We start from the raw sequence: 16,017 nt of genomic DNA on the forward strand, positions 1-16,017 counted from the left end.
GTCAAAAGAAGTGGAGACTCAAGACAAAAAGTTCACTACTACAACCAAAGGGAAACTGAAAGAAGAAAAAATTGAGTTTTGACGTTGACTCTCAATCTTTTTCACCGAATAAAGAAAGAATGAGATTAGTGAACGTGTTGGTTGGTTTTATTGCAGCATTGGCAGCTGGGGCAGCCGTTGATCCTCTTGACGAAAGATTTGCTAAGATTGATAAGGTGCAGTTTGAAAGCCAGGCACAGATGTTGACTTTACAAAAGGAACATCCAAGATTATGTGTTATCAATATGAACGGAATTAAATGGATTGTGTTTGACTTCCTTGACGTTCTTCCAGAAGAGCTTCACCAGGAAGCCAAAGAAGCCATTATAGCTGCTGCACAACCGTAAAGTGAGAGGACACAGGGGGGCCATGGGTCGTTCCAAAAAACCTTGTCCGGGCCATACATATCTTTTTGATTCTACTTTAAATTTATTAGTAGCTGGTAATGGTCGGAGCTATGGCTCGGCCACGGACGGACACAATAACCCAAACACTTAGTACATAATAGTCATAAATAAAATAGTATTTATTCGGACTTACACTTCCGACGTTTACTAGATACGCACCCTAAGTTGGTTTGATTTCCCTTAGTAGCTTAACACCCACAGTTACGAACCCTCATTGCCCATTTAGCTCCGGTTGGGGTTCTATCCCCAGTAGTATCACCAATAAAACTTCATTAGTAAGCGCTCCACAGAAACCGCAGCATGATACTCTGCAGGTCTCGCGGTCATCTGAATCGTTAACGATATGTATCGCCGATAAGTTGACACCGATATCACCATCGACTACTTTTTGTCATCAATCGTACAAATAAGCAATGTCTGATAAAGTAACTGGATTCTTCGATAGTGTGGGTGTCTCTGACTCGGACAAATTCCAACCTGAAAAGGGTCGTTATCACTTGTACATTGGATTGGGATGTCCCTTTGCCCACAGAGCATGGATTGCCCTCAAATTGAAAGGATTAGATGATCTAATCGACCACAGTGTCACCCATTGGCAAGCTGCACCTGAAGGCTACCGTTTCATAAACGAACAAGAATTGGCTCAACGAAAGGGTCCAACTGATTATACCAATGGAAGTGTTGATAAACTCTTCAACTCCAAATTATATAGTGAAGTTTACTTTAGAGCTGCTCCCAATTACGAAGGTAGGTACACAGTTCCCGCCTTATTTGATACTAAAACCAATACGATTGTTAACAATGAAAGTGCAGATCTCATCAGAATCTTCAATACTGGATTTAACACTATTCTCCCTAAGAAATACGCTGACATTGATTTGTATCCTGAAAGTTTGAGAACTGAAATTGATGAGTTCTCGGATTGGTTCCTGGAATTACACTCGTGTCCTTGGAAGGTTGTTTTCGCTTCCGACCAAGAGACTTACCAAGCAGCATTCACCAAGTTCTACGAATTATTAGATGAATTTGACGAAAAATTAGCTAAGATTCACACTGCTGGTGGTCAATACTTAGTTGGGGACCAATTGACAGAAGCAGATATCAAAGCTTATGTTTTTGTTGTACGGGTGGATCCATTGTTTCTGACGTTGGCCAAATTAAATGGCCGTTTAATCCGTTCATACGCAAACCTTAATAAGTGGTTGACCAATCTATATTGGAACCATCCTGCGTTTAAGGACACGACTGATTTTGATCTGATTAAGAAGTTGGGGTTCAAAAATCCCAAATACAATACGGATACTTCAGGCTTGATTCCAATTGGTCCTTTGCCACACATTCTTCCGTACGAAGAATAGGTGGAATAGATAGACTTGTGTCATGTAATAAACCCGCGTTCAGGAGTGTAATTAACATCATGTGGTGTGTGGGTAACAGATAACGAGAAGCATTGTGTGTATGTTCATTACTTACCTAGAAGTTCCCAATAAATGTTTCAAAGTAATCAAAACTAGCATGAGTGTACAACATCACAAACAACGTGGCTTAAACCAGTAAGTTTATTTCTCCCCTTCTCATAATAATAATGTCTCTTGCATTTTGTCTGTTTCAGAACACCAGTTTGCACACAGTGGGTGATGCTTTCTTACGTTTCGCTTGCGACCCTTTGGATGCCAAATTGGGTGCGAAATTTGCAACACTCTCAACAGGAAATCGTACATTAGAATACCAATTAGGCATTCAAATTGTAGCACACCATGTTTCATTGACAATCTGTTCAATCTGACCACTCTGACCACTCTGATAACTCTGATGTGTATAAATAGTCTTCAACTCCTTCATCTCCATCTCATCATGACTCTACAGGCGCACCCAATTTACACTCTTCAGTTAAAATGATTACCATCTTTTTAGAGATACTCTCGTTCTTTGCGTTTGTGTGTCAGTTTATCAATGCTGCTGCTATAAGTGGGATCTTCCAAACGATAGATCAAATCAGGTACGATCCGGGTGCTTTCTACTATGCCGAGCTTCCGAGTAACCCCAATTGGGATGTCGAACTTAGCTGGTCCATAAACGGGTCCACCATGAATGCTGGCGATACCTATCAATTGACATTACCTTGTATATTCAAGATCACAGCAGATGTCGATTCCTTCGATCTAGTGGCAAATCTGCAAGTTTTGGCCAACTGTATTTTCCACAGCGGCGAACTCCTTGTCTCGTACTCTACGGTGACCTGTCAACTTACTAAAGCAGTTAATTCAGACACCATGGCTGTAGGTAAGACTTCATTCCCTATTACCTTTAATGTCGGTGGTGGTAACTACGATGTAATGAGAACTTGTGCCACTTATTTTGAAAAAGGTACCAATACCCTTGAATGGACTGACGGCACTAATACACTCTCTTATGACATTGACTTCCAAGGTGGTTTTGCTTACGGTTACGATACAGATTCCATCATTTATAGTCTTAAAGAAGTGCCCACCATTTCAAGATCTTTACTTTATCTTATGGCTGGCAACTGTCCAAATGGTTATCTGAGTGGTACATTGGGTGTCACTGTTACCAATGGAAAATTAGAATGCTCGTCGTTCCACCAAGGGTTAACCGATTATATCAATGTTTGGTTCAATAATGAAGACTATGAACAATCAAGTTTTGATTTCACCTGTGATGGTAACGCCCTCACGGTTAATTATTCAAACATTAAAGGCAAAGGTAGACCATTTCTAAATATTTTGGTCGTTTTCACTGGTGGTGATTTTCTGACTTCATTCACCAATGACTACTATTGCAGTGGGTCCGATTTGATAAACTCAAACTCCTTCATTAAGAACTGGGGTACTTACCAAAATGGTCTGGTTCAAGCAGAAGGTATTGCGTTTACTACAATTACAACAACTGTTGATCATGTCACAGTTACAACCGAAAAGGGTGTAAGTGAAACCACGTACATTGTGTTGGTTCCAATGTCCTCTACTACTACTACAACTACTTGGACCAATGAGTATACTTCGGAAACTACAGATACAGGAACCCAAGGGACAGAAACAATTATTGTTCAAGTTCCTTATTCACTGACTACCTTCACAACCACCTGGGCAAACTCTTATGTATCTACAACCACTGTGACCGGCGAAGATGGAACAGCCACAGTTATAGTAGAGTTGCCAACACCAATTACTACCAAAACAACGACCTGGTCAAACTCCTATGTATCTACAACCACCACAACTGGTGAAGATGGAACAGCCACAGTTATAGTAGAGTTGCCAACACCAATTACCACCAAAACAACGACCTGGTCAAACACTTATGTATCAACAACCACTGTGACAGGTGAAGATGGAACAGCTACTGTGATAGTAGAGCTACCTACACCAATTACTACTACTACTACCACCTGGGCAAACACTTATGTATCTACAACCACTACTACTGGTGAAGATGGAACAGCTACTGTAATAGTAGAGTTGCCAACACCAATTACCACCAAAACAACGACCTGGTCAAACTCCTATGTATCTACAACCACCACAACTGGTGAAGATGGAACAGCCACAGTTATAGTAGAGTTGCCAACACCAATTACCACCAAAACAACGACCTGGTCAAACTCCTATGTATCTACAACCACCACAACTGGTGAAGATGGAACAGCTACTGTTATTATTGAAGTGACCGATGTAATGACAAGTGATCCACAATCGACACCATCAAGTATGGAAACGATGCTTAGTTGTTATCCAGTTGATTCGGATTCAAGTTCAAGTTACATGGAAAGCAGTATTTTGGAAAGCAGCTTTCCAGAAAGTAGTACTTCAGTGAGCAGTATTCAAGGGACTACTACTTCAGAAAGCAGTTATTCAGAATCAGTTCCATTAGAAAGCAGTACTCTTGGAAGCAGTGCATCAAGTAGTTCATTTGAGAGCAGTCCGTTTGAAAGTCAGTCATCAGAAATTATTCAACCTAAGAGCAGTCCAGCAGCAAGCAGTACATTAGCAAGCAATTCGTTAAGCAGTTCTAATTTAGAAGGATTTCCATCAGCAAGTAGTACTCAAAGAACTAGTACATCAGAAAGTAGCTCACTCCAAATCAATGCTTCAGAGAGTATTTATTCAAGTACTACATTAGAGAGCCGCTTTTCTGAAATCATTACATCAGAAAGCAGCATCCCAGAAAGTACGTTGACAGAAGACACCATTCCAGGCAGCAGTACTTACTCTCAAAGTACTTTCAGCTACTCCAGCTACTCGAATTCAAGCTATAGTTGGCCAGGATCGTATTTAAGTAGCGAAACTATATCACAGGGTGCTTTATACATTAGCTCTGAGTCCTCATTGTGCCCAAGCGCAAGTACTTTATCTGTCGAGCTAGCAAGTAGTTCAGAATCCTACGAGAGTCCATTTTCCAGTTACCCTACAACGATTGCAACAGAGTCCACAGTATATTCCCTTACATCATCATACGATTTGTATTTCCCTTCTTTAAGTATTAGCTCTAATAGTCTTGAAACAGTTGGGGAAGTTCTGAGTTCAAGTGACTACTCACAGATTACACCATCCTCTATTGAAGCAAGCTTCATTGTTAGCTCACAGGAACCATATTCTTCTTCAAGCTCCAAGAAGCTATATTCTACGTCAAGTTCCGAGGGTCCCAACTCCGAGACAACTACCGTCACTTCGAGTTCAGAAAAGCCTTCTTCTGCTTCAGTTTCCGAAAGTCAAATTTTAGAGAAGCCAACTTCTTCTTTGACTCTTAACAGCTGTTTACAGTCTAGTTCAACATTCATTGATGCATCTTTAACACCTACTTCTATCGAGTCCACAAGTACAGAAACATCTCGTGCTACAACAATCTCACGTTCTTCATCCAGTGACTCGCTTTTGAAATCATCCAGCACTTCAGAGGAGAGTTCAATTCAAAGCGCAAGCGCCTCATTACACTCACAATTGGAGGGCACAGAAAGTAGTATAATTGAGGTCTCTACCACGAGTCACTACGTTTCGATATCTTTTGAAAGGTCTTTGGTATCGTCTTCTGAAAGATCTCTGGTTTTCTCATCTGAAAGTTCATTGGTGCCTGCTACTTCAGGTATATTGGTACCCCCCACCGCAAGTTCATTAATATCACCCTCTGTTCATTATACGATACCATCTTCAAGTCATTTGTTTAGCTCTTTAATTTTCCAAGAACAGTCCACAACACCAGCAGAGCACACAGATGACTCAACTTCAAATTATGAAGGCAGTTCTCAAATTTCATCAAATCCTACTTCAACTGCAAGTTCTGATATGGAATATTCATCCACTAGCTTCGAATTATCACTTTCCAATGAATGCACATATTCTAGCTGCTTTACTTCGGCAGCAGCAGAATCCTCAGCAAATTCACTTTCATCAGCATATGATTCATATATCCCTTCTTCAAGTATTGGTTCTGATACTCTTGAAAAATTTCATGAAACTCTGAATACAGTTAACAATTCACTGGTTTTGTCATCTTCTAGTGAGCCAACCACAGTTGCTAGCTCAGAGGAGACTATTTCTGCAACTGGTGACATATTGTTAACATCAAGCTCGGAGCCTTCTCATGGTTCCAGTGACTTAGTAGCGAATTCATCAGCCTCCTTTGATAAAGAAAGCTCCAGTGACAACATTCCAACGTCTTCTGCAAGCAATCTGGTGTCATTGTTTGATAGTTCTAAGGCCTTTTCATCAAGCTTATCATCCACGACTATTCTACTGTCAAGCATTCCTTTTACAACGACTTCGTTCTATTCGTCATCAAGCTCTACTAATAAGGTAGAGGAGCCCAGTGCTAGCTCAGAGGTTACACCTGAAAGCTCAATATCATGCCCAAGGGCACGAACTAGTTCACTTCCAACATCTGTTCAGTCAATTTCCAATTCATACCCGTCGTTCTGTGTACCAATAACTACCCGAAAGACCATCTCAACAAAAGCCACCGTTCCTAAAACTACCGTGAACACATCCGTCACAACACCAAATTTTTCACCAGAGAATCATTCCTCAAGTCCCGTTACTGGATCTACTATTACGACCTCCAGTGTCACTGAAACAACCTTTTCCCTTCGAACCACAACCCCCACCACCAGTAGAGCTTCTATAGTTCTGACCCTACCCACAACTTCCACTGGAGAAAGTACATTTTTGCCAGTCCCCATTAAAGTATCGTCAATACCAACTGAAGTTACCACCACAGCAATGTTGCAAGACAACATACCAAAACCTGATTCCACATTGTTATCTAACAATCCCCAAACCACTTTACAATCACCACCACAAGCAAATGAACTAGCAGAGCTCACGCCAGAGGCAGATACGACTACTCCTGCTGTATTAGATCAAGTACAAGATCTGAACCCTACATCAACCAATTATTCCGGAAATTTGCAGCAATTCCCAACAACACAAAGCTCAAGCTCAAGCACAAGCTTAGGCTCAAGTTCTGTGCTGACTAGTTCACTGTTTGTCCCCACGACCATAATCAAAGACCAAACTTCTTCGGAATTGACTACTTTGCAAACGTTAGTGATTTCGCTGGTCGGAGTCCAAGTAACTACTTCTGTTACACCAAATGTACCTGCTTATATACATGCGGTTTCAAATGGTGGTTATCGAAATATCGTTAAGCCATTCGTTCTTTGTTGCCTGACTCTCATAGTCTTAGCCTTTGGAGTGATGTAATGCGACAAGATAATCACACTAATCACTATCGTGCATGTAGGCAACAACGCTATATATATATAAACATTCGTTATAGTTACCTCCATCTAATTTCTATACTGCAACATTAGAGTATACATTACGTAAGTTTATGACACACATAACTATGGCCGAGGACCCCGGTGGGTCGCACCCGATGGTTCCCGGTGAGAGTTGACAAAACAATGCACTTTGATTGGCCAAAATCTCACCCTATTAACCCTCCCCATAAAAAAGCCCAACAGCGCTACCAGGTTTTACTATGGCACATAGAGAGGAAAAGTAAAAAAGAATCTCCCAGCAAAAAAAATTCACAAATGGTAAGCTGTTGTTTTCATCACCAACACCAAAGTCTAAATTTAATCGATATGTTCAGACAATTGAGAAGCGTGACTACTACTACATTTGCCAGGGGATTGGCCACGTCGGCTGCCAAGGAGCCCAGATTGAAGAAGTTTGAAATCTACAGATGGAACCCTGATACTCCTGAAACCGCACCCAAAATGCAAACATATGATGTTGATTTGAATGAATGTGGACCAATGGTTTTAGATGCTCTTTTGAAGATCAAGAACGAACAAGATGCCACGTTAACCTTCAGAAGATCATGTCGTGAAGGTATTTGTGGATCTTGTGCCATGAACATTGGAGGTACTAATACTTTGGCATGTCTTTGTAAGATTGACCAGAATGAATCCAAGGATTTAAAGGTCTACCCATTGCCTCACATGTACGTTGTCAGAGACTTGGTACCAGATTTGACTCATTTCTACAAGCAATATAAGTCTATTCAACCATATTTGCAGACCAAGGAAAAGCCAGCAGATGGTAGAGAGCATTTGCAAAGTATTGAAGATAGAGCCAAATTAGATGGGTTATATGAATGTATTTTGTGTGCATGTTGTTCTACTTCATGTCCATCCTATTGGTGGAATCAACAAGAATACTTAGGTCCAGCTGTTTTGATGCAAGCATACAGATGGTTAATTGACTCTAGAGATCAAGCCACTGCTGCTAGAAAGGCCATGTTACAAAACTCCATGTCTTTGTACAGATGTCACACTATCATGAACTGTACCAGAACTTGTCCCAAGGGGTTGAACCCTGGTAAGGCCATCGCTGAAATCAAGAAGATCTTAGCCTTTGACTAATCGAGTATTCGACTAGACAAACTAGTCTGACTAGTGAGCCTTAGACTCTTTGGTTGCGACAGAAATTGGGCCTACAGGGTGAACAATTAACAAACAATCACCCTTGTTCTTTGTTACTTTTATAGCATGCTATTTATTTATTTCAATCGATTCAATAACACACCGTCAATTTGATTACATTCGTTCATTACTTTAATTTATCCTTTAATTTCTATTTACAAGCAATAAGTATATTGTACATGTTTTGTCCCGTTTAAGCATCACCAGCAATGGCATCTTTTAATGCCAACTTCCGAGAGTGTTCATTGAAATATTCAAACACTTCGGTCACGTTGTTGGATTCAGGATCGATGGTCAACTGAGTCTTGTCCTTAAACGTCACACTAATAAGCGGTCTATGTTGTGAGTTGGGTCCTAACACTTCAAAGTCAATAGGACATGCTTGTCTTTGGGATTGGGGTAACCTTGAAAGGAACAATCTTACAGGTTTGGCTCCTGCTGTGAAGGGATTGAACTTGACACTGACCTTGCTGAAGTATTTGATAATCATGACAAGTATGCAAAGGTATGTGATGTAGTAGTATACTAGGGTAGCATTGTAGGCAGTTAACTGGTTGGTGATAAAAATTTTCGGTAACAATCAGACATGACACCAATTACCATTTTGGGAATGATACACCATTTGTTTATCAAGAAAGTGACAGAAACGTGACAAATATAAGGTGTAAGAAGCTATGGGATACATGTACTGATTCTTTCTTTCTTTCTTTCTTTCTTTCATTGTGTCTATTGTTGATCTGTTTCTGTCTGCCTGTCTGTGCGTCTGTCTGTCAGTCAACTATGGACTTCGTCTGTTGGCATTACTATGTAGCTTATAACTCAGAGATCGAGGTTCTCAATGCCCACTATGAACGACTGCAAACTCAAGCTGAAACTCACTGCTATCATCCACACAATAAACGAATACATCAGAGATCCAAACCTTCATCATCATCATGAGACAAGTATCATCATCTCTACCTTGTCCCCTTTTTGGCAAAAAGATCCGTTGACCCCCATCCCGGACTTAGTTTTCCGTTACAAGGATGGCACTTGGTTGTGCGAGCATACAAAACCTGTGGGGGGTGTGGGGGATACCATAACAACTGCAATTGTTATCTATAAGTAAACCCTAATATCTTCACATAAAAGTGAGCGTACTTGATTTTGACTGCCAGCTATCAACCATGACTACTACGCTGGTAATGGAAGCACCTCATCATCGTTTTAAGAACACTGACAATGTAACCATTGAGCTTCAGGATTTACCAACAGGTACCGTAACTGTTCCAATAACATCGTCATCAGTGGTATCAACAACAACAACAACAACAACAACAACATCTTCATCAGTGTCATCGACATCACCTCATCCTGAGGATCTAGACGAAGACGCGTACCCTGATGGAGGAGTAAGAGCATATTTAGTTGTACTTGGATCGTTCTTTGGTCTTATAGTCAATTTGGGATTAATCAACGGGATTGGTGCTATTCAAGCTTATGTTTCCTTACATCAAATGGCCAATGTATCTGAATTCTCCATTGCTTGGATTTTCTCCGTCTATTTATGTCTTGCGTATAGTTTTGGTATATTTGTGGGTCCAGCCTTCGATCGTTATGGAACCTTCAGTTTACTTGTGATATCTACGGCTCTCATTTTCCTTGGGTTAATGGGTGCTGCTCTGCTGACTGAAATCTGGCATTTTATACTCAGTTTTATTTCGATGGGAATTGGCAATGGGGTTGGAATGACTCCATTGATTGGTGTCATTAACCATTGGTTCTTAAAGAAAAGAGGTTATTGTACCGGGTTGGCAACCTCCGGAGGATCTGTAGGAGGTTTGATATTCCCATTGATGTTAAGAAGTCTCTATGAAAACGTGGGATTCGCTTGGGCCTTGCGTACGTTGGCATTCTTTTGTTTGGGATGCATGGGTTTAGCAATGGTATTGGTTAAGGAGAGAATTAGAAGGTCTAAACCAACCAATGAATTATCTCATTTGGAAGAAGATGAACAAACTAAATTAAACAAGTTGAAGAATAAAAGAAAGTTCAACTTGGGGGCCTTAAAGGATTCTCGGTATCTTTTCCTTATCGCCGGTGCCTTCTTTGCGGAGTTAAGTTTGGTATTGGCTTTAACATATTTTGCTTCATATGCCATTGCTGCTGGTAATTCTGAATCTACAAGTTATTTGCTTCTTACACTTTGGAATGCAGTGGGCACATTTGGAAGATGGTTACCTGGTCTTGTATCTGATTACTATGGACGATTCAATATCAATATTTTGATGCTTTTAGGTTTAAACATTGCATTCTTGGTGATGTGGTTACCCTTTGGACACAATATAGCACTACTTTATGCGTTTTCAATCATTGGAGGGTTTTTTCTGGGTTCTGTTCTTTCAATGGTACCTTCATGTTTATCACAAATCACCAAAGTAGATGAATTTGGTGAAAGATACGGTACACTTAATTTTGCTTTGAGTATTGGGAATTTAGTGGGGATTCCAATTGGTGCAAGCATCATTAACCATGGGAAATTAGTTGAATATGATCGATTTGTGGTTCTTGTTGGAATTTTATCATTAGCAGGTACATTCTTTTGGACATGCAGTCGGATTAAAGTGGCTGGATTTACCATAATGAAAAAAGTTTAGAATTATGAACGGGAAGATGGGGTGACTCTTTTCCTTTGAATTACTGCGTCATAAAGATCCACTTTCCTACTCCAAAGATATGAATAGTACCACACACCTACAGGGATGTACAACACTAATGCAATGGAAAGAAGAGAATCATACCACCCAGTGGAGACAAATCTCAAACTAAGAAAGATCTGAGCAAACTCTCCCACTAAAGACAAGGGCATAAGCAAGAAGAAACAATGATATTGTAACCAGAATAAGACTTTGGGAGATGCCTTGAATCTCAATCGGAAGGCATGATAAGTGTAATGTATGATATACGTAAGACACCACGACACTAACACAATACTATAGGAATAATGTTTAGCCACCTTGGGATGAGCATGGATCACTCCATAAGTTAACCAGATCATTCTTAGACCATTGAACACACTCCAAAGATCTCTCCAAGCCAACGGACGTCTCTTCAAGAACACTCTATTCATTGCTACTGTTAGCATGGGGGTACAGGAGCAAATGTGGAAGAAGTCAGCTACCCCCCCCGGGAGTAAACGGGTTCCCACTAGCAGAATAAGCATGCACCATCTAAGGAAACAGCATAGCCATAGAGCACCATCGATGGTGTATTGGAAGACCAATGATTTGGGGTACATGGCAGACAACACTATGAGAGTGAAATGAATATAATCAGTCACAAGATTATGATACTTCAATGGAACTTGTACCGAGGCTGTTTGAAGAAGACGTTAGACCAATGAAGAAAGTGTTTGGTGTTTGGTGTTTAATGATTGAAGACGTGATACTTTTTAGTTTTTCGCATTGTCGCGAATTTGTCCCAAAACGGCAATAGGTGATTCCAGATGAACTCAACACCAAAGTGAAAATTAGTTGAGTAAATGCTGTTTAGTTTAGCTGTTGTTTCTCTTTCATTACCACCATGAAGTTAAACGTTTGGATATGGATGTTTGCATTAGTGACATTGGTAGCCGCCAGTGCATGGCTGCCAGAAGACTATGAGATCTTCTCTCTCAACGACAAAGTCAGAGGTGATCTCGGTGCAACCATCACCTTCTATTCATGGTTGGGTGTTGATAAGAAATCAGACACCAAAGAAATCTCTAAGGCCTATAAAAAGTTACTGAGAAGATTACATCCAGATAAGGTGGTTGGGAAATCCCCAAGAAAGAAGGCAGAAGAAAGATTCCAACGGTTATCTGCTGTAGCAGAGATTCTTCGAAATAAAAGTTTAAGAAGAAGATACGATTATTTCCTTGATAATGGATTTCCTAAATGGAAGGGAACAGGTTATTACTATTCAAAGTATCGTCCAGGGTTAATAATTACTATATTAGGGTTATACTTGGTTTCTGGGTTGGTCCATTTCATGGGCTTGAAGATTAATGCTAAACAAGATTTCAAAAGATTAATTGAGTTCAAAAAAGTCATTAAAGATCAAGCTTGGAATGGTCAACTCTTCCCTCCCGTTGATGGTTCTGATAGGAAAGTGGTAAATGAAGCCACGGGACGACAGTTTGTGGTGAATTCAATTGGTGATGTCTTTGCAGTGGATGATTCCAATGATGATGAATTGGTTCTCTTGGACGAGTCTAGAATTAATCTCTCTCCTTCAATTAAAGACACTTTGATTATTAGAATGCCTATATTTTTTTGGAATTTTTCAGTTGGTAAAATTTTACCTGGTTTGAAAGTGTCGCTTGCCAAAACGGAAACTCACCCCGAACCTTCCTCCACTAATAACAATACCAACTCCAACACCAAACCAAAGTCAAAGAAGAAGTCAAACAAAGGTGGAAAGAAAATAGAATTACCAAACGGTAAAGTCATTTATAGCAGGAAGAAGCAACAATAAATTCTAATATTATTTATCGTGCATGTCTTTGTACTCTCCGTAGTTCATTGGTTCCTGAACCTTCTTGAACCTCTTTGACTTCATATGGCTCTTCCTCTTCAACAACATCATCATCGTCATTATCGTCCTCAGATGATGAATCTGACCCAGATAAGCTTTCCAAAATCTCATCTCCATTATATTCGTTGGTGTATTCGTTCTCAAGATTGGATGTAGCCGGATTAATGTTCTTTAACTCTGGCAATTTGGTGCTGTCACCTTTATCAACTTCATCTTCATCAGCAGTATCATCAGTATCATCAGTATCTTCTCCTTCCTCTCCGTCACCAATAAAGGCATCATGGTTACTTGAATCTCCAAGAATGATGGGTTTCTTCCCACCAAAGTTATCGAGATCCAAATACCCCACTGTTCCCGAGTCAAATCCATATTCTTGTCCCTCTTGATCAGGTGAATCAATATCCGTCATGTCTGACCCCAACACCGCATTGTAAACCTCCCGGATTCGAATCAAAACTGTGTTCACAAACCAATCCCATTCCTCAGACGTCACAGCCTCTACTATAACTGGCGATATTAAGTCTGGCTTGTACAACGAGGTAAACTTGACCACCTCCTCACTAATTAGTACCATATGACCCATGTACCCTGGTCTAGGGACTTTTTCTTCTTTAAACGTATTAACAATGACGTTGGTGATGTCACAACAGTCCTTACGGAATAAATCCACAATCAAAAACGAGTTATAGGAGTTTAATTTCCCATTAAAGATTTGCTGTATTAAATCAAATACAACATTGTGGAAAAAATTGTGCCATGGATATTGGATAAACTTTTTGACAATATCACGCAATAAACCCAGATCCAAAAACTTAATCTTGAAGAAATTACCCACACAGGGGTCCATTCTGATAGCAAGGTCTCTTTCTTTACAGACAAAGGGATTTTCCGGAGAAATCACGGGCTCTTCGTCTTCAGAATCTTCATCAACATCTAAAGCATCAATTAATTCCTGGAAATTGGTTATTGATTGTGGTTGACTGAAGATATTGATATCGTTGTCCTCCTGTTCGTCTTCTTCAATGATTGGTACATCATCCAATGAGATGTCGTCTAATTTATTGGTTATATCTTTAACATCAAGAAACGAAAGATTATCGCCCAAGGCCCTCTGTAATCGGGAACATTGCTGATCACGAACACGATCTCGAATTTCCACAATCTTTCTAATCTTCATGGAATTCAAAAGGATCATATTGGAACAATGTAACAATTCTGCTATCAATTCCGAAATTTTAAACCTTGTGAACCCAAGAATCTCTTCTCCCTGTAATTGTCGAGGAGGTATGGGATCACTATCCATTAAAGCCTTGAGTTTATCCAAATTCTCGGAGAAAATATGTAACATTTCACCCAAATATAAAGGGTCTCTAGGTCCCGGAGGATTTTTTTCAAAGTCTTTTAACCATTGGAACATCACATAGGGGTTTATTTCACAAGCTCCATTTTCACTTACTTGAAGCATTGAACTATAACTACCACAGTTCAAGTCGTAGTCTGAATTATTTTTTCTAATAAGCTCAATGATGATCCCCACGCAATTATTGATTCCATGCTTGTTGGTCTGTCTCTTTCCATCTTTGGTGACGGGAGGTTCGTAGAGTATAATGTCATGGATCATCATATTAATGATTTTGGGTGATACCAATTCTCTGGTCAACAGATTAGGCCCAATATTGGTCTCTAGAACCACGGCCAATGCCGTATTGGAAGAGATGGTGATCAAAGCCTTAAGAAAGTCTGTAGCTGCTGATTGGTTGAAAAACACTTGATGATCCGGAATAAAATCGACATTGGGATCAAACTCAGCGGGGTTGGGCTTTAATATTGCCATTAGTTTCGGAATCAACCCTTGACTGGATAAAGTGTCCAAGATCCCCGTGGGAGAATCGGGTTTATCTGTTTGAATGACTCGGAGAAAGAAGTCCATCAATAATGGTATGCAAATTTTGGATAAAAACGTATCCACCAAGTCCTCTTGTCTTCTTAAAAAGTTCAACAACTCAATGCTATTGGCATCCATAAATTGGTCCAATATGTGTACCATATAAGTGACTGAAGGTGAACAATCAAAGAGATTGGGGAGCTTCAAAATCAGCCAAAACTTATTCATAATAGGCGGACACTCAATGATTCGATTCAGAATAATCCACATATCAATGCTAAGGATATCTGAAGCCGATTGTACGTATCTTCTCATTTTGTCATCCTCTGATTCATCATCATCGTAGTCTGCGTTGCCACTATGACCATCACCATCATGCTCACCACCCACTTCATCAGCATCTTGACTATCGTCATGGTCACTATCTTGCTCATGCTTATGACTATCATCATGTCCATGATCATCGTCATGTCCATGATCATCAACAAGTTTCCTTAGATTCTCCTCCTCCTCCTGCTGGGCCTTATAAAAGAAATCAACACTATTGGCCAAATAGTCCAACATTCCATCCAAGATATGCGGCTGAACCAATAACTCAACCAACTTGGAGCTCCGGGTGTCCTTTGTATTTGCCGTTGTTTCATTGGTCGACGACGAGATCAGCACTACATCAGAGTTGGTACTAGCAGTCCCATTATTATTACTATTGCCACCACCACCACCACCACCAGTACCAGTACCACTGCTACTGTTACTCCCACTATCAAGGAATTGTAGGTTGCCCAAGTTGGTCTTATACGTGCCCTTTATATCCTGAAGCTCTATCAAGATCTCCTGCGCCAATGAACGGTCTTCTATAATATCCTTAGCGGACACACCACTCAAATCTTGAATTCCGTCTAAGAACTTCAGTAGATGCGTGTTCTTATTCAACGCATTGGTGAAGGGCCAAAACGACATCGTGAACGCAATAGACACGAAAATGCACGGGTACGGCTCCAATCAGATTGGGCTCAATGTGGAAGGATAGGTGATGTGTGTAATAGATGTAAATATGAGTTTGTATGTGTCTTGTAAGTCAATCACCTTATCGCCGACGTAATGGGTCTGGATAAAAGGATAAAGATACTACTACAACAACAACAACAACAATACCAGCAAAGCAACGCCAGATCAATACAATATAT

The 16,017-nt window shown here is 40.2% G+C and overlaps 9 protein-coding genes across 9 annotated transcripts; 6 read left to right on the forward strand and 3 right to left on the reverse strand.

Annotated features, from left to right (window-relative positions):
• Positions 1 to 119: 119 nt before the first annotated feature.
• KQ657_000536 (uncharacterized protein) lies at positions 120 to 386 on the forward strand (the record flags this gene model as incomplete). Its single annotated transcript, XM_043191374.1, has 1 exon — positions 120 to 386. One exon carries the CDS (start codon positions 120 to 122, stop codon positions 384 to 386), a length of 267 nt encoding a protein of 88 aa, XP_043049017.1.
• A 473-nt stretch (positions 387 to 859) lies between these two features.
• ECM4_1 (S-glutathionyl-(chloro)hydroquinone reductase) lies at positions 860 to 1,804 on the forward strand (the record flags this gene model as incomplete). The annotated part of the gene is made up of 1 exon (XM_043191375.1): positions 860 to 1,804. One exon carries the CDS (start codon positions 860 to 862, stop codon positions 1,802 to 1,804), a length of 945 nt encoding a protein of 314 aa, XP_043049018.1.
• Positions 1,805 to 2,341: 537 nt separating this feature from the next.
• On the forward strand, positions 2,342 to 4,191 carry KQ657_000538 (uncharacterized protein; the record flags this gene model as incomplete). Its single annotated transcript, XM_043191376.1, has 2 exons — positions 2,342 to 3,769; positions 4,174 to 4,191. The coding sequence occupies 2 exons, from the start codon at positions 2,342 to 2,344 to the stop codon at positions 4,189 to 4,191; spliced, it is 1,446 nt and encodes a 481-aa protein (XP_043049019.1).
• A 1,515-nt stretch (positions 4,192 to 5,706) lies between these two features.
• KQ657_000539 (uncharacterized protein) lies at positions 5,707 to 6,207 on the reverse strand (the record flags this gene model as incomplete). The annotated part of the gene is made up of 2 exons (XM_043191377.1): positions 5,707 to 5,899; positions 6,059 to 6,207. 2 exons carry the CDS (start codon positions 6,205 to 6,207, stop codon positions 5,707 to 5,709), a joined length of 342 nt encoding a protein of 113 aa, XP_043049020.1.
• A 1,341-nt stretch (positions 6,208 to 7,548) lies between these two features.
• SDH2 (succinate dehydrogenase iron-sulfur protein subunit) lies at positions 7,549 to 8,331 on the forward strand (the record flags this gene model as incomplete). Its single annotated transcript, XM_043191378.1, has 1 exon — positions 7,549 to 8,331. The coding sequence occupies one exon, from the start codon at positions 7,549 to 7,551 to the stop codon at positions 8,329 to 8,331; it is 783 nt and encodes a 260-aa protein (XP_043049021.1).
• A 253-nt stretch (positions 8,332 to 8,584) lies between these two features.
• MRPL44 (mitochondrial 54S ribosomal protein mL53) lies at positions 8,585 to 8,881 on the reverse strand (the record flags this gene model as incomplete). Its single annotated transcript, XM_043191379.1, has 1 exon — positions 8,585 to 8,881. One exon carries the CDS (start codon positions 8,879 to 8,881, stop codon positions 8,585 to 8,587), a length of 297 nt encoding a protein of 98 aa, XP_043049022.1.
• A 676-nt stretch (positions 8,882 to 9,557) lies between these two features.
• KQ657_000542 (uncharacterized protein) lies at positions 9,558 to 11,027 on the forward strand (the record flags this gene model as incomplete). Its single annotated transcript, XM_043191380.1, has 2 exons — positions 9,558 to 9,645; positions 9,724 to 11,027. 2 exons carry the CDS (start codon positions 9,558 to 9,560, stop codon positions 11,025 to 11,027), a joined length of 1,392 nt encoding a protein of 463 aa, XP_043049023.1.
• Positions 11,028 to 11,952: 925 nt separating this feature from the next.
• KQ657_000543 (uncharacterized protein) lies at positions 11,953 to 12,885 on the forward strand (the record flags this gene model as incomplete). The annotated part of the gene is made up of 1 exon (XM_043191381.1): positions 11,953 to 12,885. One exon carries the CDS (start codon positions 11,953 to 11,955, stop codon positions 12,883 to 12,885), a length of 933 nt encoding a protein of 310 aa, XP_043049024.1.
• A 13-nt stretch (positions 12,886 to 12,898) lies between these two features.
• Positions 12,899 to 15,790, reverse strand: KQ657_000544 (uncharacterized protein; the record flags this gene model as incomplete). The annotated part of the gene is made up of 1 exon (XM_043191382.1): positions 12,899 to 15,790. The coding sequence occupies one exon, from the start codon at positions 15,788 to 15,790 to the stop codon at positions 12,899 to 12,901; it is 2,892 nt and encodes a 963-aa protein (XP_043049025.1).
• Positions 15,791 to 16,017: the final 227 nt, after the last annotated feature.

Source organism: Scheffersomyces spartinae (assembly GCF_019049425.1).
Source record: "Scheffersomyces spartinae strain ARV_011 chromosome Unknown scaffold_11, whole genome shotgun sequence".
Taxonomy (NCBI): Eukaryota; Fungi; Ascomycota; class Pichiomycetes; order Serinales; family Debaryomycetaceae; genus Lizanozyma; species Lizanozyma spartinae.